This window comes from Bufo bufo, chromosome 3 (genome assembly GCF_905171765.1).
Source record: "Bufo bufo chromosome 3, aBufBuf1.1, whole genome shotgun sequence".
In the NCBI taxonomy this organism is placed as follows: Eukaryota; Metazoa; Chordata; class Amphibia; order Anura; family Bufonidae; genus Bufo; species Bufo bufo.
The window spans coordinates 482,791,777-482,817,420 of NC_053391.1; the positions used below are offsets into that span (position 1 = coordinate 482,791,777).

Sequence of the window (25,644 nt, forward strand, 5' to 3'; positions counted from 1 at the left end):
TGATAATAAGGTTAATAATAGCCACACAAATAACGATGATGAAAGTTACACCCTCTATTCACTGCCAATACTCACACATACAGTACATTCAATATAAAGTAATACTACAGTACAATATTACAGTAGATACAGCATTTTTTGGACTATAAGATGCACTTTTCCCCCCCAAAATGGGGGAATAGTGGCAATGCGTCTTATAGTCCAAATGCTAATGACCAGTTCCATTATGCAAACGTTCTTTAGCATGCGGGAGGCACAGGGAGGTGAGGGCAGCACTGCACTGACTGTACTCACCTTCCCTGGTCTTCTTCGGTGTCCCGCTGTGCACCATGTTCTGACCACTCAGAGCATCAGGATGTAATGCATGTAGGTGTGCACTATAACCTGATGCTGTGCGCAATCAGATCACAGTACACAGCAGGACCCAGAAGAAGCGATGGAGAGGTGAGTCCTGGATCTTCAGCGCTGTCCGGAGCTAGCAAGGTAAGTTTATTTATTTATTTTGTAATGTCTGATGAGGATCCGATCTGAGGCTCATGGGGGCTAGGGGATCCGATCTGAGGCTGATTGGGGGTCTGATCTGAGTTTGATGGGGGCTGGGGGGGCTGATTTGAGTCTGATGGGGATGGGGGGGCTGATCTGAGGTTGATGGAGGCTGGGGTGTCTGATCAGAGGCTGATTGAGGTTGGAAGTCCGATCTTAGATTAGGGGTCTAATTTTGGGGTCTGATCTGAGGTCTGATAAAAAATGGGCATCTGATTTAGGGGTCTGCTCTAAGGTCTGATGGAAAATATTTTTTTCTTATTTTCCTCCTTCAAATCTTAGTTGTGTCTTGGTATTTACAGAAAATATGGGATTTATTTTTAGGCATATCCTATTGAATCTTTTGTAGTCTTCTAATGCTGCCAGGTCAAACCTAGTATGGTTTTCTCCTCACTTTTCCCAACACCATACAGGAATACAGGTGAAACTCGAAAAATTAGAATATCGTGCAAAAGTCCATGTATTTCAGTAATGCAAATTAAAAGGAATTGCATTAATGTAGCTTAAAATTAGAATTTTGCAAAAAGGCTCAATATTCTAGGCTCAAAGTGTCACACTCTTAGTCAGCAAATTAATCCATACCCCCTGAGCAAAGGGTACCTCAAAATTGTGACTTTGGGGTTTCATACGTTATAAGCCATAATCATCAAAACTATAACAGATAAAGGATTTAAATATCTCGCTTTGCATGTAATGAGTCTATCTCATATATTAGTTTCACCTTTTAAGTTGCATTACTGAAATAAATGAACTTTGCACGATATTCTAATTTTTCGAGTTTCACCTGTATATTAGATTAGCATCTATAGCATAACCACTGAATTGGGGATTTTAACAAACCCAATACTTTGTTCTGTAAGATACCTACAACAGCCTATACAGCCTATTCCTCCATCCCCAATGAAACACACACAGGCTTGGTTGAGCATGAATGTTTATTAAGGGGTACAGATGACTCGCAGACTCCTCCATCCTCCCATTGCTAGCATGGTTACATGCTGGAGGTAACTGGTGAGTTGTTTGTGAGTCGGCCTCATGCTCCTGTAATTTTCCCACTGGCCCCTGGTATTGCCCACATGGCACAGGTAGGTGAGTGTTAGGTCCCGAGCTACTTGAGAAACCTTGGCGCGGTGCTCGGGCTCAGACATGTCCTAAACCTTGGCTAATCTCTTAATTTTAAAATCAGTTTGAGGGTTTAGAAAGACCGCAGAGTGCACCTGGCTTTGCTATTATTTTGTTGTATGGTTCAGATGAATAGCTTCAGATTATGGAATGGTACTGATAAGAATGATGACATTTTCATACAGTATTGCAGAAGATGTTTCTGCTAAGAAATCTATATGGCAGAACATTTGGTTACAATAATTTCCACTCCTTTTAATGGAGAGCTGGCTATGCATTGCTTTATCAAAGTCATAGCTAGACTTTGGTAGGGTTCCAGCTTGCATATACAATCGGATGTTTCCCTCTGAGATGTCTGACTGACAGTTTTTTTTAACTGTAATAAATGCAATATCCATTTAATGGTATTGAATTACCCACTTACCCTGGTTGTGTATCATTTGTCACACAATGATATGTAAAATTCCCAAACATCTGGACACCAAGGATTCCATAAAGAAGAAGGAAAAATAGTAGAAATATGGAAACACTCCAAATTTGCTCTCCTGAGCGCCTATAAAGAAAGACATGTTCAAATGAATCGCATGTATAACAACAAAGTACTGTTGTATTTCAAATATACAACACCGGTTCCTTAAACACAGTATATGCCTTAAATGTCTGATAATTGTGGGTCCCTCCTATCCCTTATCCACAGGATAGGGGATACCTATTATATTGGTGGGGGTACTACTGCTAGGATCCTCACCAATCACAAAAAGGGGGGACCCGTACCCACTGCAGCCCCCCTGAAATGAATGGCGCAGCTCAGTCGGCATGTGTGCGGCTTCTCCATTCATTTCTACCGGAATTCCGCAGATAGCCGAGCGCTGTACTCAGTGCATGTCTGACTGGTCACTCCGTTTATTTCAGGGGAGATTCAGGGAATACAGATCCCCTGTTCTTGTGATCAGTGGGGGTCCCAATCTTAGGACCTCCATCAATCTAATAGTTATCTCCTATCCTGTGCATATAGTTTTCAGTATGATCCTGTAGAAATAAGGTCAAGCAGAACCACACAGCATTATAAATTATGATAATGCTATGCGCTCCTGCAAGTCCAGAACGGAGGATCACGCTCTCACATGGAGCACGATTCCTGCAATGGACTCGCTCGTGTGAAACAGCCCTTAACTCTTATTTATGATGTGCAACTTTTTGTCACAAAAAGTCTCATCTGCACGCCAGGCAACCCCTGGTAAACTTTTACAGACATCACATTGCACTTTCACCAAATATATTATTACTGTGCACCATTTCATAAATTTGACACAACCTTGTAAAGAAAAGACAGACTTAAAAGTGACACCAAAAGTGCAGTGTTTATTATTGTTTGTTTGTTGGTTGTCTTTTCACGGCCTTGTTTCTTTCTTTAATGTAAATGAAAACTTTTCATCCGATGTCTTCTATCCTGAATACTTGTAATGTGATGAGCAAATAATACTGTAATTTACGGTAATATGACACTATGGAAGATGTTGTATGCCCTAATTTTCAATTAAAAAAATTTGTGAAATAAAAGTGACACCAAAAGCACCGCAAATTATCATTTTCATTGTGTCCTGTGGCAAAGTACAGAATCCATTGGCTGGGGGTGGGTTATATACTGTACTTCGTAGCCAGGCATGATTACATCTTCATTGAGTGGCCCTGTCAGTCAAAGGTGAAAGGGGTTCAGCCTGTAGGAGAGTGAGCAGAGCCTTTGGGTGCAGCAGCAAGGCCCTCATTGCTCCCAGGGACTAATTTGCATATTAATAAAATATTGTTTTCTCAGCAATGCAGCCACAGAGCCAGTTCAGGCCAACACCATTCAATTCAACTGAAAAGGCTAGCTAGGATATGACTTGTATGCCTTTGGGAAGGATGATTCTATTCATCCGAAATGCATAGCATATCTGTCTACTGTCACACACTTTGGATGTTTTTAATGCATATTTAAATAAAGGATTCTTGGAGTTTTAAAGACCACGAATGCCAGAGGATTATTCTGGTTTCAAGTTTGACTATTGATTTATGAAAAGTTCTGTGAAAAGTTAGTGACCATTTAAGGCTAAAATTAGTTATGTCACTAATGGGCTAAACCATGGCAACTATTTGAGACATAAATTCATAATCTACAACAAAAAAAAAGTGATATTTTCAGGAGGGTTTTTCACATTTTTATGTAACCTTAAAGGGATTCTCCAGCAATTAAGAAAATGAAAATACTTTAATATTACTTTATTATAAATATATTCTCAAATACCTTTCATTAATAATGGCTCATTTTGTCTGGGGAGCAATCATCAAGGGAAACAAAATGTCCGCTGTCCCATTAGTTCACACAAAACCTGTCCTAATCACACAGCAGGACAAGTTCCTTCACAACCCTGAAGTAAAATGCTGCCTACTCCTCCTCCTCCTCTCTACTGGTCAGGAATTATGATCCTGAATACAGATGTAGAAAAAAGCTTTTTTCTATAATCTATAGCTAGATTACCTATAATTATAAAGTACAAGGAAAGTTTGGAGTGGTGATCTTAAGAAAAACTTAACTTTTAATTAGTTAAAATAGAAAAAGGGTCCCTAAATATAGCACATATTATCAATCTAGTGCACAATGACACATTAAATTGTTGGTATACGGCGCACCTGAAACATAACCGGTTGTCCTACCGTAACCCAGGTGTCTTCCGGTCTTTACAGATGTTCAGTAGATGTTAATCTTGCTGAAAAAAAATGACAGGAACCAGACGGGAATGATGGTGGGGTCTAAGTCCCTATATCACCCTAGGATAGGGGTGCTGGGGTGACACTGACGTCCTAACCACGGAGCATCCGTCCTGAGAAGACTGACCCCGTCCGGAACCTTGCCCTTACGCTACTTGGCGCTGTTGTGCCCTAGTGCAGCTGATCCCTACATGCATGTTTCATGTAACAATCATCAGGGGAATATTGTGCAATCGAGCAGGGCATAAATCACATAGAGTGTTGATCTAGATCAGTGATGGTGAACCTTTTTAAGACCGAGTGCCCAACTGTAACCCAAAACCCACTTATTTATCGTAAAGTGCCAACATGGCAATTTACCCTGAATACAACAGTCCAATATACAGGGTGGGCCATTTATATGGATACACCTTAATAAAATGGGAATGGTTGGTGATATTAACTTCCTGTTTGTGGCACATTAGTATATGTGAGGGGGGAAACTTTTCAAGATGGGTGGTGACCATGGCGGCCATTTTGAATCCAACTTTTGTTTTTTCAACAGGAAGAGGGTCATGTGACACATCAAACTTATTGGGAATTTCACAAGAAAAACAATGGTGTGCTTGGTTTTAACGTAACTTTATTCTTTCATGAGTTATTTACAAGTTTCTGACCACTTATAAAATGTGTTCAATGTGCTGCCCATTGTGTTGGATTGTCAATGCAACCCTCTTCTCCCACTCTTCACACACTGATAGCAACACTGATAGAAATGCTAGCACAGGCTTCCAGTATCCGTAGTTTCAGGTGCTGCACATCTCGTATCTTCACAGCATAGACAATTGCCTTCAGATGACCCCAAAGATAAAAGTCTAAGGGGGTCAGATTGGGAGACCTTGGGGGCCATTCAACTGGCCCACGATGACCAATCCACTTTCCAGGAAACTGTTCATCTAGGAATGCTCGGACCTGACACCCATAATGTGATGGTGCCAGGGTGTCAGGTCCGAGCATTCCTAGATGAACAGTTTCCTGGAAAGTGGATTGGTCGTCATGGGCCAGTTGACTTATATAGGACAGCGCTCCTAATATAAGGCATTTTGTGGCAATCAGATAAGAAGAGGTCTACTAATCTAGGAGGCCCACACATAGGGCCATGATTCAACAGAGGTATATAAAATATATCCCACCTTGAAAGGTTTGGGTAGGCCGACATATCAGGCATTACAGATAGAGATTTTGCCTAGAAAGTTTGGACAATAATATGAATATCATGGTTAGGAAGGTCCGGTATATGAAATTGGGCCTAGTTATTTATAATACCATAACATTGTCAAATAAAACAGCTGTAACAGAGCTGTTCATTTAGGCCTAAGGGGGCTACGGTACGCAGAGTATGGATCCATCGGGCTTCAGTCCCCCTCCCCCCCCGTGTTGGGGGGGGCCTCGATACCCGTGGCCTTAATAATTTGGTGCTCCCCATGGTGATGCTCCTGTATATGACGAGATACAGCTGTATCTCTCTTATTGGAGATATCCCCCAGGTGCTCCCCAATCCGTCTGCGTAATTCTCTCTTCGTTTTTCCTATGTATTCCATAGGGCACTCACATGTTATTTTATAGATAACGCCTCGAGTCCTGCAATTTACAAAACATTCTATGTGATTTATGCCCTGCTCGATTGCACAATATTCCCCTGATGATTGTTACATGAAACATGCATCTAGGGATCAGGGCACTAGGGCACAACAGGGCCAAGTAGTGTAAGGGCAAGGTTCCGGACGGGGTCGTTCTTCTCAGGATGGGTGCTCCGTGGTTAGGACGTCAGGGTCACGCCAGCACCCCTATCCTAGGGTGATATAGGGACTTAGAGCCCACCATCATTCCCGTCTGGTTCCTGCCATTTTTTTTCAGCAAGATTAACATCTACTGAACATCTGTAAAGATCGGAAGACACCTGGGTTACGGTAGGACAACCGGTTATGTTTCAGGTACCGCCGTGTACCAACAATTTAATGAGTCATTGTGCACTAGATTGATAATATGTGTTATATTTAGGGACCCTTTTTCTATTTGAACTAATTAAAAGTTACGCTTTAATTAAGATCACCACTCCAAACTTTCCTTGTACCCTGAATACAGATGATAAGAACTTTTGCAGAAGCTCTGGGGAATTTAGTTTATGAGGAGACATGAAGTACAGAGAGGACGGATTTTGATACTGACGACCTATCCTCTGGATAGGTCACTAGTATCTGATCTGTGGGGGTCTGACAGCCGGGACCTGTGCCAATCAGCTGTTTGATAAGGCACCTGAGCTCCTGTGAGCGCAGTTGCCTTCTCGCTGCTTACCAAGCACTGTATATTGTATAGTGACTGTGTTTGGTATCGTGCTCAGCGCTATTCACTTCTATGGGGCTGAGCTGTGCCTAGGCCACGTGATCGATGAACGTGTCATCACTGGCCTAGTAAAAGCAGAGAGAAGGCAGTGGCGCTCACAGGAGCGACGACAAGGCCTTCTCAAATAACTGATTGGCCAGGGTCCCGGGTGTCGTACCCCCACTGATCAGATACTGAATAGGTCATCACTATCAAAATCCTTGAAAACCCCTTTAGGGAAGCAGTCGTTGTAAATATGTCTTACTTACAAGCAGCATGTCATAGAACTCAGCAGTCACTTTCCGTTCCTGCACACCGCTGAGGCCACTGACTGGCTGGCAGCAGTCACATAAATGAATGCCTAATATTGTCACTTCCAGTCAGGCGGACTCAAAGACAGAGGGGAAGGGAACTACAGTACAGTACAGTGCTGGAATGGTGGGACTGTTTTTTTTCTTTTATATTTTAAATACTGCCCAGCTTCCAAATTTTTTATGGATTTCAGACAACCCCTTTAAGTTACTCTGTCTAAGGCTACTTTCACACTCCATTTGTATTATCTTTAACATAGCCAAGACGTTTTCTATTTTGCCAGATTGTGTCATAGAAAACGGATCAAGCAGCGTTTTGGTGTCCGCCTCCAAAGCGGAATCGAGACGGAACAGAGGCAAACTGATGCATTCTGAGCGGATCCTTTTCCGTTCAGAATGCATTAGTATGCAAACTGATCCGTTTTAGACAGCTTGTGAGACCCCTGAACGGATCTCACAAACGGAAACCAAAACGCCAGTGTGAAAGTAGCCTAAGTTAGCAATGAAAGAATGCAGATTCAAGCAACAACGCATGGTACAATTTCATCTTTACACTGCGTGCAGAATTATTAGGCAAATGAGTATTTTGACCACATCATCCTCTTTATGCATGTTGTCTTACTCCAAGCTGTATAGGCTCGAAAGCCTACTACCAATTAAGCATATTAGGTGATGTGCATCTCTGTAATGAGAAGGGGTGTGGTCTAATGACATCAACACCCTATATCAGGTGTGCATAATTATTAGGCAACTTCCTTTCCTTTGGCAAAATGGGTCAAAAGAAGGACTTGACTCATTCAAAATAGTCAACAGGGTCGCAAGAAGCGTGTGGAAAAACCAAGGCGCAAAATAACTGCCCATGAACTGAGAAAAGTCAAGCGTGCAGCTGCCAAGATGCCACTTGCCACCAGTTTGGCCATATTTCAGAGCTGCAACATCACTGGAGTGCCCAAAAGCACAAGGTGTGCAATACTCAGAGACATGGCCAAGGTAAGAAAGGCTGAAAGATGACCACCACTGAACAAGACACACAAGCTGAAACGTCAAGACTGGGCCAAGAAATATCTCAAGACTGATTTTCCTAAGGTTTTATGGACTGATGAAATGAGAGTGAGTCTTGATGGGCCAGATGGATGGGCCCGTGGCTGGATTGGTAAAGGGCAGAGAGCTCCAGTCCGACTCAGACGCCAGCAAGGTGGAGGTGGAGTACTGGTTTGGGCTGGTATCATCAAAGATGAGCTTGTGGGGCCTTTTCGGGTTGAGGATGGAGTCAAGCTCAACTCCCAGTCCTACTGCCAGTTTCTGGAAGACACCTTCTTCAAGCAGTGGTACAGGAAGAAGTCTGCATCCTTCAAGAAAAACATGATTTTCATGCAGGACAATGCTCCATCACACGCGTCCAAGTACTCCACAGCGTGGCTGGCAAGAAAGGGTATAAAAGAAGAAAATCTAATGACATGGCCTCCTTGTTCACCTGATCTGAACCCCATTGAGAACCTGTGGTCCATCATCAAATGTGAGATTTACAAGGAGGGAAAACAGTACACCTCTCTGAACAGTGTCTGGGAGGCTGTGGTTGCTGCTGCACGCAATGTTGATGGTGAACAGATCAAAACACTGACAGAATCCATGGATGGCAGGCTTTTGAGTGTCCTTGCAAAGAAAGGTGGCTATATTGGTCACTTATTTGTTTTTGTTTTGTTTTTGAATGTCAGAAATGTATATTTGTGAATGTTGAGATGTTATATTGGTTTCACTGGTAAAAATAAATAATTGAAATGGGTATATATTTGTTTTTTGTTAAGTTGCCTAATAATTATGTACAGTAATAGTCACCTGCACACACAGATATCCCCCTAAAATAGCTAAAACTAAAAACAAACTAAAAACTACTTCAAAAAATATTCAGCTTTGATATTAATGAGTTTTTTGGGTTCATTGAGAACATGGCTGTTGTTCAATAATAAAATTAATCCTCAAAAATACAACTTGCCTAATAATTCTGCACTCCCTGTAGATTAGAATCTTTGAAGTCATAAAAAACAATTGCAGATAGCCTTTACGCCAATAAATGTTAATGTATAGTTGATGCCCCATTAAATGGCAAATGAATGAGATTCCATGCCTTACATAAATAAATATTATTGATTTTTATCAATGAAATACCCTCTTACAGATCAGTACTAGCTTTACTTTTCATGGCTTTACTTTACATGTTAGTAGTCACTAGACACTGGAAAATCGCATTAATGAGATGACATTTAATTAATACTGTGTGCTCTTATGAAAAAGACACTGGCACTGCATTTACACACACTTTTTCAAACACTGGGACATATGGAATGGTAGCTCTTATTATCTCTCTTGAGACTGTGAATTTGTAGTGTATTATCTTTCCTAGTTTTCTTTTTTTTTTTTTTTTTCAGGGGTCATTTGACAATTGCTCCTTAGTTTATGGACCTCCGGTATCTATATCTATCTATATTTGAAGATGGTAAAATGCTGTATCTCTTCCTCCCATATTTCTTGCCTGCTGGTACTACTGTTCTGTATATTTAACCCTTCTATTTATTGCACTTGGAAAAAAATTCATAAAAATGTTTGGAAAAACATATGTGTGTATTATATTTTCTGTCCGTGATCACGAGCACTGCTGCCGTTTTTAATTAGCACCAGCAGTGATGTGTCCCAAAATTACTGAGCCGCTCAGGGTCCCTCAGTTGACAGCTGAGGCCAGTAAATGGCTGCAGTGGCCTATGTGACCACAGTAGGGACATAACATGTCAGGTCTTCTGGGGACCGGAAGGTGCTGAGACAGAAGCCTTGCAGTTGGAACAGAGCAGCATTCAGTAAGTAAGTGCATTTTTTAAATTTTATTTAGACACTCTCCTGACCCTCACTAAAATTAGTTTTTGGATTAGACAATCTCTTTACAATATAATACATTGTTATTTTGGAATCATTTTAGATTCAGTACATACAAAAGTAATTGAAATTATTCAGTTGTATAACCATTGGATTATGGTTATAGAGCATATGTGGCAATCAACTAGGCCATAACTAAAAGCATTTTTTAATCAAAATTACAATTTAATTAACTGAATGCAAATCAGGAAATTAAATCTCTGAATCTCTGATAATTTGGGGAAATTTGTCTGACAGGTGACATGTTTATTTTTGTGTCAATAATTTTCTTAATAGGTAAAATATACACTGTGTAAATAATTTTAAATGAATTTAAAATTAAATTATTACAAGATAATCTACACTTTAGGATCATTGATAGAAATCCGGTAAATTATATTATGTTAACCACCTCAGCCCCTATAGCTTAAACACCCTGAAAGACCAGGCCACTTTTTACACTTCTGACCTACACTACTTTCACCGTTTATTGCTCGGTCATGCAACTCACCACCCAAATGAATTTTACCTCCTTTTCTTCTCACTAATAGAGCTTTCATTTGGTTGTATTTCATTGCTGCTGACATTTTTACTTTTTATGTTATTAATCGAAATGTAACGATTTTTTTGCAAAAAAATGACATTTTTCACTTTCAGTTGTAAAATTTTGCAAAAAAAACAAGATCCATATATAAATTTTGCTCTAAATTTATTGTTCTACATGTCTTTGATAAAAAAAAATGTTTGGGTAAAAAAAAAAATGGTTTGGGTAAAAGTTATAGCGTTTACAAACTATGGTACAAAAATGTGAATTTCCGCTTTTTGAAGCAGCTCTGACTTTCTGAGCACCTGTCATGTTTCCTGAGGTTCTACAATGGCCAGACAGTACAAACACCCCACAAATGACCCCATTTCGGAAAGTAGACACCCTAAGGTATTCGCTGATGGGCATAGTGAGTTCATAGAACTTTTTATTTTTTGTCACAAGTTAGCGGAAAATTATGATTTTATTTATTTTTTTCTTACAAAGTCTCATATTCCACTAACTTGTGACAAAAAATAAAAAGTTCTATGAACTCACTATGCCCATCAGCGAATACCTTTGGGTGTCTTCTTTCCAAAATGGGGTCACTTGTGGGGTAGTTATACTGCCCTGGCATTCTAGGGGCCCAAATGTGTGGTAAGGAGTTTGAAATCAAATTCTGTAATAAATGGCCGGTGAAATCCGAAAGGTGCTCTTTGGAATGTGGGCCCCTTTGCCCACCTAGGCTGCAAAAAAGTGTCACACATGTGGTATCTCCGTATTCAGGAGAAGTTGGGGAATGTGTTTTGGGGTGTCATTTTACATATACCCATGCTGGGTGAGATAAATATCTTGGTCAAATGCCAACTTTGTATAAAAAAATGGGAAAAGTTGTCTTTTGCCAAGATATTTCTCTCACCCAGCATGGGTATATGTAAAATGACACCCCAAAACACATTCCCCAACTTCTCCTTAATACAGATATACCACATGTGTGACACTTTTTTGCAGCCTAGGTGGGCAAAGGGGCCCATATTCCAAAGAGCACCTTTCGGATTTCACTGGCCATTTTTTACAGAATTTTATTTCAAACTCCTTACCACACATTAGGGCCCCTAGAATGCCAGGGCAGTATAACTACCCCACAAGTGACCCCATTTTGGAAAGAAGACACCCCAAGGTATTCCGTGAGGGGCATGGCGAGTTCCTAGAATTTTTTATTTTTTGTCACAAGTTAGTGGAAAATGATGATTTTTTCTTTTTTTTTCTTACAAAGTCTCATATTCCACTAACTTGTGACAAAAAATAAAAACTTTCATGAACTCACTATGCCCATCAGCGAATACCTTGGGGTGTCTTCTTTCCAAAATGGGGTCACTTGTGGGGTAGTTATACTGCCCTGGCATTCTAGGGGCCCAAATGTGTGGTAAGGAGTTTGAAATCAAATTCTGTAAAAAATGGCCAGTGAAATCCGAAAGGTGCTCTTTGCAATGTGGGCCCCTTTGCCCACCTAGGCTGCAAAAAATTGTCACACATGTGGTATCTCCGTATTCAGGAGAAGTTGGGGAATGTGTTTTGGGGTGTCATTTTACATATACCCATGCTGGGTGAGAGAAATATCTTGGTCAAATGCCAACTTTGTATAAAAAAATGGGAAAAGTTGTCTTTTGCCAAGATATTTCTCTCACCCAGCATGGGTATCTGTAAAATGACACCCCAAAACACATTCCCCAACTTCTCCTGAATACGGAGATACCACATGTGTGACACTTTTTTGCAGCCTAGGTGGGCAAAGGGGCCCATATTCCAAAGAGCACCTTTCGGATTTCACTGGCCATTTTTTACAGAATTTGATTTCAAACTCCTTACCACACATTTGGGCCCCTAGAATGCCAGGGCAGTATAACTACCCCACAAGTGACCCCATTTTGGAAAGAAGACACCCCAAGGTATTCGCTGATGGGCATAGTGAGTTCATGGAAGTTTTTATTTTTTGTCACAAGTTAGTGGAATATGAGACTTTGTAAGAAAAAAAAATAAAAAAATCATCATTTTCCACTAACTTGTGACAAAAAAAAAATTCTAGGAACTCGCCATGCCCCTCACGGAATACCTTGGGGTGTCTTCTTTCCAAAATGGGGTCACTTGTGGGGTAGTTATACTGCCCTTGCATTCTAGGGCCCCAAATGTGTGGTAAGTAGGTAAATGACCTGTGAAATCCGAAAGGTGCTCTTTGGAATGTGGGCCCCTTTGCCCACCTAGCCTGCAAAAAAGTGTCACACATGTGGTATCTCCGTATTCAGGAGAAGTTGGGGAATGTGTTTTGGGGTGTCGTTTTACATATACCCATGCTGGGTGAGAGAAATATCTTGGCAAAAGACAACTTTTCCCATTTTTTTATACAAAGTTGGCATTTGACCAAGATATTTATCTCACCCAGCATGGGTATATGTAAAATGACACCCCAAAACACATTCCCCAACTTCTCCTGAATACGGAGATACCACATGTGTGACACTTTTTTGCAGCCTAGGTGGGCAAAGGGGCCCAAATTCTTTTTAGGAGGGCATTTTTAGACATTTGGATACCAGACTTCTTCTCACGCTTTGGGGCCCCTAAAATGCCATGGCAGTATAAATACCCCACATGTGACCCCATTTTGGAAAGAAGACACCCCAAGGTATTCAATGAGGGGCATGGCGAGTTCATAGAAAAAAAAAATTTTGGCACAAGTTAGCGGAAATTGATTTTTTTGATTTTTTTCTCACAAAGTCTCCCTTTCCGCTAACTTGGGACAAAAATTTCAATCTTTCATGGACTCAATATGCCCCTCAGCGAATACCTTGGGGTGTCTTCTTTCCAAAATGGTGTTATTTGTGGGGTGTTTGTACTGCCCTGGCATTTGAGGGTCTCCGCAATCATTACATGTATGCCCAGCATTAGGAGTTTCTGCTATTCTCCTTATATTGAGCATACGGGTAATGAGATTTTTTTTTTCCGTTCAGCCTCGGCTGAAAGAAAAAAATGAACGGCACAGATTTCTTCATTCGCATCGATCAATGTGGATGAAAAAATCTCTGCCAAAAAAAGAAAAAGGAGGGGAAAGGCGTCTGCCAGGACATAGGAGCTCCGCCCAACATCCATACCCACTTAGCTCGTATGCCCTGGCAAACCAGATTTCTCCATTCACATCAATCGATGTGGATGAATAAATCATTGCCGGGATTTTTTTTTTTAATATATACAAAGTGTTTGCCAAAGTATATGAACACCGCCACCTCCTCAGCTCATATGCCTCGGCAAACGTATCTTTTACTGCAGAGGAGAAATCTCGTCTTGCAGCGCAGCATACACCGACTTGCGTGTAATCTGACAGCAGCGCAATGCTTCTGTCAGAATGTACATCAGTGCTGCAGCTAGTCGATCGGTTGGTCCACCTGGAAGGTAAAAAAAACAAAACAAAAAAGAAAAAACCAGGCCGCAACGCAATAAATTTATTAACTTTTGAACAGAACATATTAACTTTTTTTAACTTTTTTAACTGAACGTTAACTTTTTTACTTACCGGTAATTTTTTTTTTGTTTAGTTTTTTTTACCTTTATAGAACAAACCTCTCCTTCCCCATGGGACAATGTGCAAAGCGCAAATCGCCCAAAGATGTGGCGAAGTACGTTATGCACTTTATCCCAGGTGAAAGGAGAGGTTTGCAGCAGCTGTGAGTAAAAGGGCCCTAATAGCCCTGTGTGCCTGTCCTGTGAGATGCAATCCCTATGCTAGGTGTACCTGTGTGTGGTACTTCCGGAAACACTCTCCTAATCATAGGGCAGGGTGGTCAGGACAGTCAGGACAGAAATAGCGGGTGTCACGCCTTATTCCACTCCTGCTACAGACACGACATTTTTTTCGGGGTGGCGGTTGGGTTGAGGTACCAGCAACGACACTGGGGAAATGTCGCTCGTGTAGACGGTTAACTACACTGGTGGATGGGGCCACGGAACCTTCTGGATACAGGAGGTTCTCGATGATCTCTTCCTGGAATTTGAGGAAGGATCGTGTTCTCCCAGCCTTACTGTAGAGAACAAAACTATTATACAGAGCCAATTGAATTAAATATACAGACACCTTCTTATACCAGCGTCTGGTGCGTCGGGAAACTAAATAGGGAGCCAACATCTGGTCATTGAAGTCCACCCCTCCCATGAGCGCATTATAGTCGTGGACTGAGAGGGGCTTTTCAATGACACGGGTTGCCCTTTCAATTTGGATTGTCGTGTCTGCGTGAATGGAGGAGAGCATGTAAACGTCACGCTTGTCTCTCCATTTCACCGCAAGCAGTTCTTCATTACACAAGGCAGCCCTCTCCCCCCTTGCAAGACGGGTGGTAACGAGCCGTTGGGGGAAGCCCACGCGACTAGTTCGCGCGGTGCCACAGGCGCAAATCCGTTCTAGAAACAAATGCCTAAAGAGGGCCACACTTGTGTAAAAATTGTCCACATAAAGATGGTACCCCTTGCCGAATAAGGGTGACACTAAGTCCCAGACTGTCTTCCCACTGCTCCCCAGGTAGTCAGGACAACCGACCGGCTCCAGGGTCTGATCTTTTCCCTCATAGATCCGAAATTTGTGGGTATAGCCTGTGGCCCTTTCACAGAGCTTATACAATTTGACCCCATACCGGGCACGCTTGCTTGGGATGTATGGTTTGAAGCCAAGGCGCCCGGTAAAATGTATTAGGGACTCGTCTACGCAGATGTTTTGCTCAGGGGTATACAAATCTGCAAATTTCTGGTTGAAATGGTCTATGAGGGGCCGAATTTTGTGGAGCCGGTCAAAAGCTTGGTGGCCTCTGGGACGGGAGGTGGTGTTGTCGCTAAAATGCAGAAAACGCAGGATGGTCTCAAATCGTGTCCTGGACATAGCAGCAGAGAACATGGGCATGTGATGAATTGGGTTCGTGGACCAATATGACCGCAATTCATGCTTTTTAGTTAGACCCATGTTGAGGAGAAGGCCCAGAAAAATTTTAAGTTCGGAAACTTGGACTGGTTTCCACCGGAAAGGCTGGGCATAATAGCTTCCCGGGTTTGCGGTTATAAATTGTGTGGCATACCGGTTTGTCTCTGCCACGACTAAGTCCAAGAGCTCCGCAGTCAAGAACAGCTCAAAAAATCCCAGGGCCGAACCGATCTGAGCTGTCTCAACCCGAACTCCAGACTGGGCGGTGAAAGGGGGAACTACTGGTGCGGCTGAAGTTGGTGACTGCCAATCAGGGTTTGCCAGCACCTCAGGGACTCTAGGGGATCTACGGGCCTGTCTGTGCGGTGGCTGCGACGGGGTAACTACTGCACGTGCCACCGTACCAGCTTCAACTGCCCTTCTGGTGCTCGCTACTTCACCATGTTGTACGGCAGTGCTGGTACTAGGTCCAGGAAGGGCTGCGCTGCTGGTGTATGCCTCACCACGTGATCCGGCAGCGACAGCCCCACTCTGCTGCTCTTGAAGCGGATCCTGCGCAACCTGTGGTCTAGCGACACGGGGCCGGGTACGCCTGGTTCTATCAGGGACCTCCACCTCCTCGTCCGAACTTTGGGTCAGAGAGCCACTGCTTTCTACAGGTTCATATTCTGACCCGCTAGATTCGTCAGATGAGGGTTCCCATTCCTCATCCGACTGGGTCAGAATCCTGTAGGCCTCTTCAGAAGAATACCCCCTGTTTGACATTTTGGACTACTAAATTTAGGGGTATTCCCTGAGACTACCCAAGAAAAAAAGCAAGCCTGCCTTACAAAGGGGAGGCTAGCGAAGTACCGGAGGCCGCTGCGGTTGATAAAAAATATCAAAACTGATTTTTTTTATCGCCGCAGTGCGTGTAAAGTGAATGTGCAGTGATCAAAAAAAATAAATTTTTTGTCACTGCGTTGGGGCGGGCGTGGGTGAACGCACGTGTGGGCGACCAATCAGGCCTGATCGGGCAAACACTGCGTTTTGGGTGGAGGGCGAGCTAAGGTGACACTAATACAATTATAGATCTGACCGTGATCAGTTTTGATCACTTACAGATACTATAAAAGTACAAATGCTGTTTAGCGATACGCTAATCAGCGAATAAAAGTGACTGCGGTGCGGTGGGCTGGGCGCTAACCGATCCCTAAACTACCTAACCAAGAGGCCTAAACTAATCCTAAAACCTAACAGCCAATACTAGTGAAAAAAAAAAGTGACAGTTTACACTGATCACTTTTTGTCTTTCACTAAGTGATTGACAGGGGGCGATCAAGGGGTTAATTTGGATGATGGGGGTGATGGAAGGTGATCTGGGGCTAAGGACAGTGTTTGGTGGGTACTCACAGTGAAGTCTGCTCCTCTGCTGGATCCAACCGACGAAAAGGACCAGCAGAGGAGCAGAGAAGCCATATAACAGATCATATTTACTAATATGATCTGTTATATGGCTTGTGATTCGATTTTTTAAAAATCAGCAACCTGCCAGCGACGATCATTGGCTGGCAGGTTGCTGATGCAATTCTTCTCGAACTTTTGCCGGCCCGCGATGCGCATGTGCGGGCCGGCTGTCACAGCCAGACAGCTGAGAAGTGCTCACAGGAGCTTCTCAGATCCTCCTCCTTGAATTTCTTTGTTTTGGTTTAGTTTCTCATCTCGTTAGTCTATCTCAGCTGTCATGCAGTTGGACTGATTGCTACCCTTTAAGTTCCTCCCCATAATGCAGTAGTGTGCGGCTGATACAACTTCCTGGAGTGTGTGTGCATGCTGTTCCCAGTTCCCAGTCGTCGGCAAGATAAGTGCTGTTTATGTATTTATGATTTTGTCTTTTCTGGATCCAGGTGATCCTGACTCCCTCCGTGTCAGTGTAGGGAGCCGGTTGTCGTGTCCCTTCACTATTGTAGGGTCTTCAGGTAATAGATAGCCAAGGAACGTGGATATGCGGCCATCCACCTTTGGGGTGTTCGCATAGGCTGAGCAGTGAGGGAGAGCGGCAGGTCTATTGCAGGGGTCTCCCTTTGTTCCTTAGTTGTGGATCCAGAGAGACATTGTTTATATGGTATTGTCTTGTTTCCTGTACACCATCCGTGACATTATCAGCCGCCAAAACCGTCTCAAGCATGGATCCGGTTTCACTTTTGGCTGAACGCTTTCAGGGTCTTTCTTTGGAGGTAGCTGATCTCCGTAAGACTTTTTCTCAGTTTCAAGTGACCGGTTCAGCTTGCGTTCATGGAGTTTGTGCTGAGCCTAAGATCTCGCTCCCGGATACGTTCTCCGGGGGTAGTGAGAATTTTGTGCGTTTTAGAGAGGCTTGCAAACTCCATTTTCGCCTTCTTCCCCATTCTTCTGGTGATGAAGAACAGAGGGTGGGGATCATTATATTGCTGCTCAGGGGTAACGCTCAGTCCTGGGCCTTTTCGCTGCCGGAGGGGGCACGGCCCCTTCGTTCAGTGGAGGAATTCTTTTTAGCCCTGGGTCAGATATATGATGATCCGGATCGTATTGCTCTGGCTGAGTCTAGACTACGTCTGTTATGCCAGGGTAAACAATCCGCAGAGATATACTGTTCAGAATTTCGGAGATGGGCAGCAGATACGGGTTGGAATGATGCTGCACTCCGAAGTCAATTTTGCTATGGTCTTTCAGAGGGATTGAAAGATGCATTTGCCTTTCATGAAAGACCTACCTCCTTGGATTCTGCTATGTCTTAGGCTGTTCGTATTGACAGGCGTCTTAGAGAGAGAGGAGAGATCTCTCCTTCCTGTCATACTCAGTCCCGGGACAGTGCAGCAGTCTCATTCTGTGCACAGGGGTCTCAGTCGCTGTCAGCCCCTTCTGAGCAGGAGTCCATGCAGCTGGGGTTGATTGCCTCTGACAATAGAAGATTCAGCCCGCAGGGGAGGGTTTGTTTTTGTTGTGGAGGTATAAATCATCTGGCAAATGTTTGTCCCTCTAGGAGATTCAGGCAGTTTTCTGGGAGTAATAAAGAGACAAAAAGGAAAAAATCTTTTAAAAATGTTCCATCTGTTACTATTGGCAGGGTTGAGGCGGAAATTGAAGGTTTTCCGTTTGCTTGTAGTTCCCGTTTTGTCCTGCCTGCTAGGGTGGCGCTAGAGAGCAAGAGCATTTTTTGTGAGATTTTTGTGGATAGTGGAGCAGCTGTCAACCTCATTGATAATCAATTTGCAATAACTCATGGTTTCCAGGTATGCACTTTGGGAAAGGATATTCCTGTTTTTGCTATTGATTCAGCTCCACTTTCTCAGAAATCATTAAAGGGCATAGTTCACAATATCCGTTTAATTGTGAGTGATGCTCATGTTGAGGATGTGTCATGTTTCGTCCTTAGCGGTTTGCCTACTCCTCTAGTGTTGGGGCTACCCTGGCTCACTAAACATAACCCCACCATTGATTGGCAAGCGAGGCAAATAAATGGTTGGAGTAACTTTTGCAGAGAGAATTGCCTCATAACATCTGTTTCTGAGGTTTCTACTAAGACTGTACCACCTTTCCTCTCTGAATTTTTGGATGTCTTCTCTGAGAGTGGAGTTCAGGGTTTACCTCCGCACAGGGAGTATGATTGCCCTATTGATCTCATCCCAGGCGCCAAGCTGCCTAAATCTCGTTTATACAATCTCTCCCAACCTGAGAGGGTCGCTATGGCTTATATCTCTGAGAGTCTGAGAAAAGGACACATACGACCCTCGAAGTCACCTGTTGCCGCTGGTTTTTTCTTTGTTAAGAAAAAAGATGGTTCTTTAAGACCTTGTCTGGATTTCAGGGAACTATTCGTGATCCTTATCCGCTTCCTCTGATCCCGGACCTGTTTAACCAGGTTGTTGGGGCTAAAGTCTTTTCCAAATTAGACCTAATACAACCTGGTTAGGGTCAGAGAAGGAGACGAATGGAAGACGGCTTTCAATACCCCTGAGGGCCATTTTGAGAATTTGGTTATGCCTTTTGGTTTGATGAATGCCCCAGCCGTTTTTCAGCATTTCGTCAACAGCATTTTTTATCATTTAATGGGAAAATTTGTATTAGTGTATTTGGATGACATTTTGATTTTTTCTCCTGATTTCAAGACTCATAAGGAACACTTACGTCAGGTCTTGCTCATCCTGCGGGAGAATAAATTATACGCGAAACTGGAAAAATGTGTGTTTGCGGTTCCAGAAATCCAATTTCTGGGGTTTCTTGTCTCCGCTTCTGGTTTTCGCATGGACCCCGAGAAGGTCCGCGCTGTGCTTGAGTGGGAGCTTCCTGAGAATCAGAAGGCGCTGATGCGTTTTTTGGGCTTTGCCAATTATTACAGGAAATTTATTTTGAATTATTCCTCTGTTGTTAAACCACTCACTGATATGACCAGAAAGGGGGTAGATTTTTCTTCCTGGTCGGTAGAGGCGCGTAAGGCCTTTTCTAATATCAAGGAGAGTTTTGCTTCCGCTCCCATCCTAGTACAACCTGATATTTCGTTACCCTTCATAGTTGAGGTTGAAGCTTTTGAGGTAGGGGTGGGTGCGGTCTTGTCTCAGGGTTCCTCTCCTGCCAAATGGCAACCGTGTGCCTTTTTCTCAAAGAAACTCTCCTCCGCAGAGAGAAATTATGATGTGGGAGATAGGGAATTGTTGGCCATCAAGTTGGCTTTTGAGGAATGGCGCCATTGGCTAGAGGGAGCCAGACACCCTATTACCGTGTTTACTGACCATAAAAATCTGGCCTACTTGGAGTCAGCCAAGCGTCTGAACCCGAGACAGGCCAGATGGTCTTTGTTCTTTTCAAGGTTTAATTTTGTTGTTACGTTCCGCCCTGGGGTTAAGAATGTGAAGGCAGATGCCCTGTCACGTTGTTTTCCGGGAGGTGGGAATTTTGAAGACCCGGGTCCCATTTTGGCTAAGGGTGTGGTGGTCTCTGCTCTTTTTCCTGAATTGGAGGCAGAGGTGCAGGCAGCCCAGTCAGAAGCTCCTGATCTTTGTCCTCCTGGGAGGTTGTTTGTGCCTCTCGCTTTGAGACACAAGATTTTTAAAGAACACCACGACACGGTCCTTGCTGGGCACCCAGGGGCAAGAGCCACACTGGATCTCATCACTCGGAGATTCTGGTGGCCTGCGCTTCGTAAGTCGGTTGAGGGTTTTGTGGCAGCTTGCGAGACTTGCGCTCGTGCCAAGGTCCCTCATTCACGGCCATCAGGTCCTCTCCTTCCTTTGCCCATTCCTTCCCGTCCTTGGACACATCTGTCCATGGACTTCATAACGGACTTGCCTCGTTCCTCGGGGAAGTCTGTGATTCTGGTGGTGGTGGACCGTTTTAGCAAAATGGTGCATTTTATCCCTTTTCCTGGTTTGCCCAATGCTAAGACGCTGGCGCAGGCATTTATTGACCACATTGTCAAATTGCATGGGATTCCTTCAGACATAGTCTCTGATAGGGGCACGCAGTATGTTTCCAGATTCTGGAAGGCTTTCTGTTCTCGCTTGGGGGCTCGGTTGTCATTCTCTTCTGCTTTCCATCCGCAGTAGAATGGCCAGACAGAGCGCGTCAATCAGAATCTGGAGACATATCTGCGCTGTTTTGTGGCGGAGAATCAGGAGGATTGGTGTTCTTTTTTGTCCCTTGCTGAGTTTGCTTTAAATAACCGTCGTCAGGAGTCCTCTGATAAGTCACCATTTTTTGGTGCATATGGGTTCCATCCGCAGTTTGGGACTTTCTCGGGAGAGGGCTCTTCTGGTTTGCCTGATGAGGACAGATTCTCCTCGTCTTTGTCATCTATTTGGCAAAAGATTCAGGATAATCTAAAGAGCATGAGTGAGAGATATAAGCGTGTGGCGGATAAGAGACGTGTGCCTGGTCCGGACCTGAATGTTGGTGATCTGGTGTGGTTGTCTACCAAGAATATCAAATTGAAGGTTCCCTCCTGGAAGTTGGGTCCTACGTTTATTGGGCCTTACAAGATCCTGTCTGTCATCAATCCTGTTGCCTACCGTCTTGATCTTCCTCAGACTTGGAAGATCCATAATGTTTTTCATAAGTCCTTATTGAAACCTTATGTTCAACCTATTGTACCCTCGCCTTTGCCTCCTCCTCCGATTATGGTTGATGGAAATCTTGAATTTCAGGTCTCTAGGATTGTGGATTCTCGTCTTGTCCGCGGTTCCCTCCAGTACCTCGTTCATTGGGAGGGTTATGGTCCTGAGGAGAGGATGTGGGTCCCAGTGACGGACATTAAGGCCTCTCGTCTCATCAGGGCTTTCCATAGGTCCCATCCTGAGAAGGTGGGCTCTGAGTGTCCGGAGTCCACTCCTAGAGGGAGGGGTACTGTCACAGCCAGACAGCTGAGAAGCGCTCACAGGAGCTTCTCAGATCCTCCTCCTTGAATTTCTTTGTTTTGGTTTAGTTTCTCATCTCGTTAGTCTATCTCAGCTGTCATGCAGTTGGACTGATTGCTACCCTTTAAGTTCCTCCCCATAATGCAGTAGTGTGCGGCTGATACAACTTCCTGGAGTGTGTGTGCATGCTGTTCCCAGTTCCCAGTTCCCAGTCCTCAGTCCTCAGTCGTCTGCAAGATAAGTGCTGTTTATGTATTTATGATTTTGTCTTTTCTGGATCCAGGTGATCCTGACTCCCTCCGTGTCAGTGTAGGGAGCCGGTGGTCGTGTCCCTTCACTATTGGAGGGTCTTCAGGTAATAGATAGCCGAGGAACGTGGATATGCGGCCATCCACCTTTGGGGTGTTCGCATAGGCTGAGCAGTGAGGGAGAGCGGCAGGTCTATTGCAGGGGTCTCCCTTTGTTCCTTAGTTGTGGATCCAGAGAGACATTGTTTATATGGTATTGTCTTGTTTCCTGTACACCATCCGTGACACCGGCTGTGACTGAAATCTCGCGTCTCGTGAGAGGACGCGCCGGCGCGTCCAGGTGGAATGAATCAACCACCTCCAGGACGCGTCGCTGCGTTCGGCGGTCCGGAGGTGGTTAAATTCCAATTAAATTTGTGAATTTGAGAACTTGAAATAGAAAGTTTCAAGCACTAATCGTAAATCTTGCAAAGGAGATTAGAGGGGTTTCCTAGGTCTTCTATACTGATGACCTATCCTCAGGATAGGTCATGAATATGTGACTGGTAGGGGTCCAAAACCTAGCACTCTTGCCAATGAGCTGTTTAAAGAGGCCATGGCACTCCAGTGAGAGCTGTGCGTGCCTTGCAGCATAAGAAGCACAGATTTGTCAATTATATAGCAGCTGTGATTGCTATTGCAGCTCAGGCCTATTCATTTGAAAGGGACAGAGCTGCAACTAGGCTATATGACCGATGAACGTGACATCACTGGCCTAGGAAGAGGGTGTGGCGCCCACAGGGCTGTGGCCTCTTCAAACAACTGATTGGTGGGGGCATGGGGGTGGCAAATAATATCTCTTCTCTATAGGCAGATTGTATACTGTTGCTCCCACGCTGTCCAAACATAGCGGACAGCCTCAAAGCGATGGAGATGCCCAGCGCAATCTTGCAAATCTTCCTCATCTTGTGAGACCAAGCTGAGTGAAGACCTAATTTTAATACCTCCAGTGCTGAGTATAAAGGTAAAAAGCACAATACTCAGGGGGGTCAGAAGCATTAAGAACTGGTACTAAATTCCAATTATTAAATGCAATGATAGGTCCTCTTTAACCACTTCAGCCCCCAGTGCTTAAACACCCTGAAAGACCAGGCCACTTTTTACACTTCTGACCTACACTACTTTCACCGTTTATTGCTCGGTCATGCAACTTACCACCCAAATGAATTTTACCTCCTTTTCTTCTCACTAATAGAGCTTTCATTTGGTGGTATTTCATTGCTGCTGACATTTTTACTTTTTTTTGTTATTAATCGAAATTTAACGATTTTTTTTGCAAAAAAATGACATTTTTCACTTTCAGTTGTAAAATTTTGCAAAAAAAACGAGATCCATATAGAAATTTTGCTCTAAATTTATAGTTCTACATGTCTTTGATAAAAAGAAAATGTTTGGGTAAAAAAAAAATGGTTTGGGTAAAAGTTATAGCGTTTACAAACTATGGTACAAAAATGTGAATTTCCGCTTTTTGAAGCAGCTCTGACTTTCTGAGCACCTGTCATGTTTCCTGAGGTTCTACAATGGCCAGACAGTACAAACACCACACAAATGACCCCATTTCGGAAAGTACACACCCTAAGGTATTCGCTGATGGGCATAGTGAGTTCATAGAACTTTTTATTTTTTGTCACAAGTTAGCGGAAAATGATGATTTTTTTTTTTTTTTCTTACAAAGTCTCATATTCCACTAACTTGTGACAAAAAATAAAAACTTCTATGAACTCACTATGCCCATCACGAAATACCTTGGGGTCTCTTCTTTCCAAAATGGGGTCACTTGTGGGGTAGTTATACTGCCCTGGCATTCTAGGGGCCCAAATGTGTGGTAAGGAGTTTGAAATCAAATTCTGTAAAAAATGACCTGTGAAATCCGAAAGGTGCTCTTTGGAATATGGGCCCCTTTGCCCACCTAGGCTGCAAAAAAGTGTCACACATCTGGTATCTCCGTACTCAGGAGAAGGTGGGGAATGTGTTTTGGGGTGTCTTTTTACATATACCCATGCTGGGTGAGATAAATATCTTGGTCAAATGCCAACTTTGTATAAAAAAATGGGAAAAGTTGTCTTTTGCCAAGATATTTCTCTCACCCAGCATGGGTATATGTAAAATGACACCCCAAAACACATTCCCCACCTTCTCCTGAGTACGGAGATACCAGATGTGTGACACTTTTTTGCAGCCTAGGTGGGCAAAGGGGCCCATATTCCAAAGAGCACCTTTCGGATTTCACAGGTCATTTTTTACAGAATTTGATTTCAAACTCCTTACCACACATTTGGGCCCCTAGAAAGCCAGGGCAGTATAACTACCCCACAAGTGACCCCATTTTGGAAAGAAGACACCCCAAGGTATTCCGTGAGGGGCATGGCAAGTTCCTAGAATTTTTTATTTTTTGTCACAAGTTAGTGGAAAATGATGATTTTTTTTTTTTTTTTTTTTTCATACAAAGTCTCATATTCCACTAAGTTGTGACAAAAAATAAAAACTTCCATGAACTCACTATGCCCATTAGCGAATACCTTGGGGTCTCTTCTTTCCAAAATGGGGTCACTTGTGGGGTAGTTATACTGCCCTGGCATTCTAGGGGCCCAAATGTGTGGTAAGGAGTTTGAAATCAAATTCTGTAAAAAATGACCTGTGAAATCCGAAAGGTGCTCTTTGGAATATGGGCCCCTTTGCCCACCTAGGCTGCAAAAAAGTGTCACACATGTGGTATCGCCGTATTCAGGAGAAGGTGGGGAATGTGTTTTGGGGTGTCATTTTACATATACCCCTGCTGGGTGAGAGAAATATCTTGGCAAAAGACAACTTTTCCCATTTTTTTTATACAAAGTTGGCATTTGACCAAGATATTTCTCTCACCCAGCATGGGTATATGTAAAATGACACCCCAAAACACATTCCCCAACTTCTCCTGAGTACGGCGATACCAGATGTGTGACACTTTTTTGCAGCCTAGATGCCCAAATTCCTTTTAGGAGGGCATTTTTAGACATTTGGATACCAGACTTCTTCTCACGCTTTGGGGCCCCTAGAATGCCAGGGCAGTATAAATACCCCACATGTGACCCCATTTTGGAAATAAGACACCCCAAGGTATTCAATGAGGGGCATGGCGAGTTCATAGAAATTTTTTTTTTTTGACACAAGTTAGCGGAAATTGATATTTTTAATTTTTTTCTCACAAAGTCTCCCGTTCCGCTAACTTGGGACAAAAATTTCAATCTTTCATGGACTCAATATGCCCCTCACGGAATACCTGGGGGTGTCTTCTTTCCGAAATGGGGTCACATGTGGGGTATTTATACTGCCCTGGCATTCTAGGGGCCCTAAAGCGTGAGAAGAAGTCTGGAATATAAATGTCTACAAAATTTTACGCATTTGGATTCCGTGAGGGGTATGGTGAGTTCATGTGAGATTTTATTTTTTGACACAAGTTAGTGGAATATGAGACTTTGTAAGAAAAAAAAAAAAAAATTCCGCTAACTTGGGCCAAAAAAATGTCTGAATGGAGCCTTAC

The 25,644-nt window shown here is 43.3% G+C and overlaps 1 protein-coding gene across 1 annotated transcript in view; it reads right to left on the minus strand.

The window, feature by feature from the left end:
* The window catches only part of NALCN (sodium leak channel, non-selective), a 1,068,865-nt gene that overhangs the window by 811,309 nt on the left and 231,912 nt on the right, over positions 1-25,644 (minus strand). Inside the window, exon 6 of the mRNA XM_040425261.1 lies at positions 2,090-2,218. Within this exon, the coding sequence (XP_040281195.1) occupies positions 2,090-2,218 (129 nt within the window). The remainder of the gene's footprint in view (positions 1-2,089; positions 2,219-25,644) is intronic.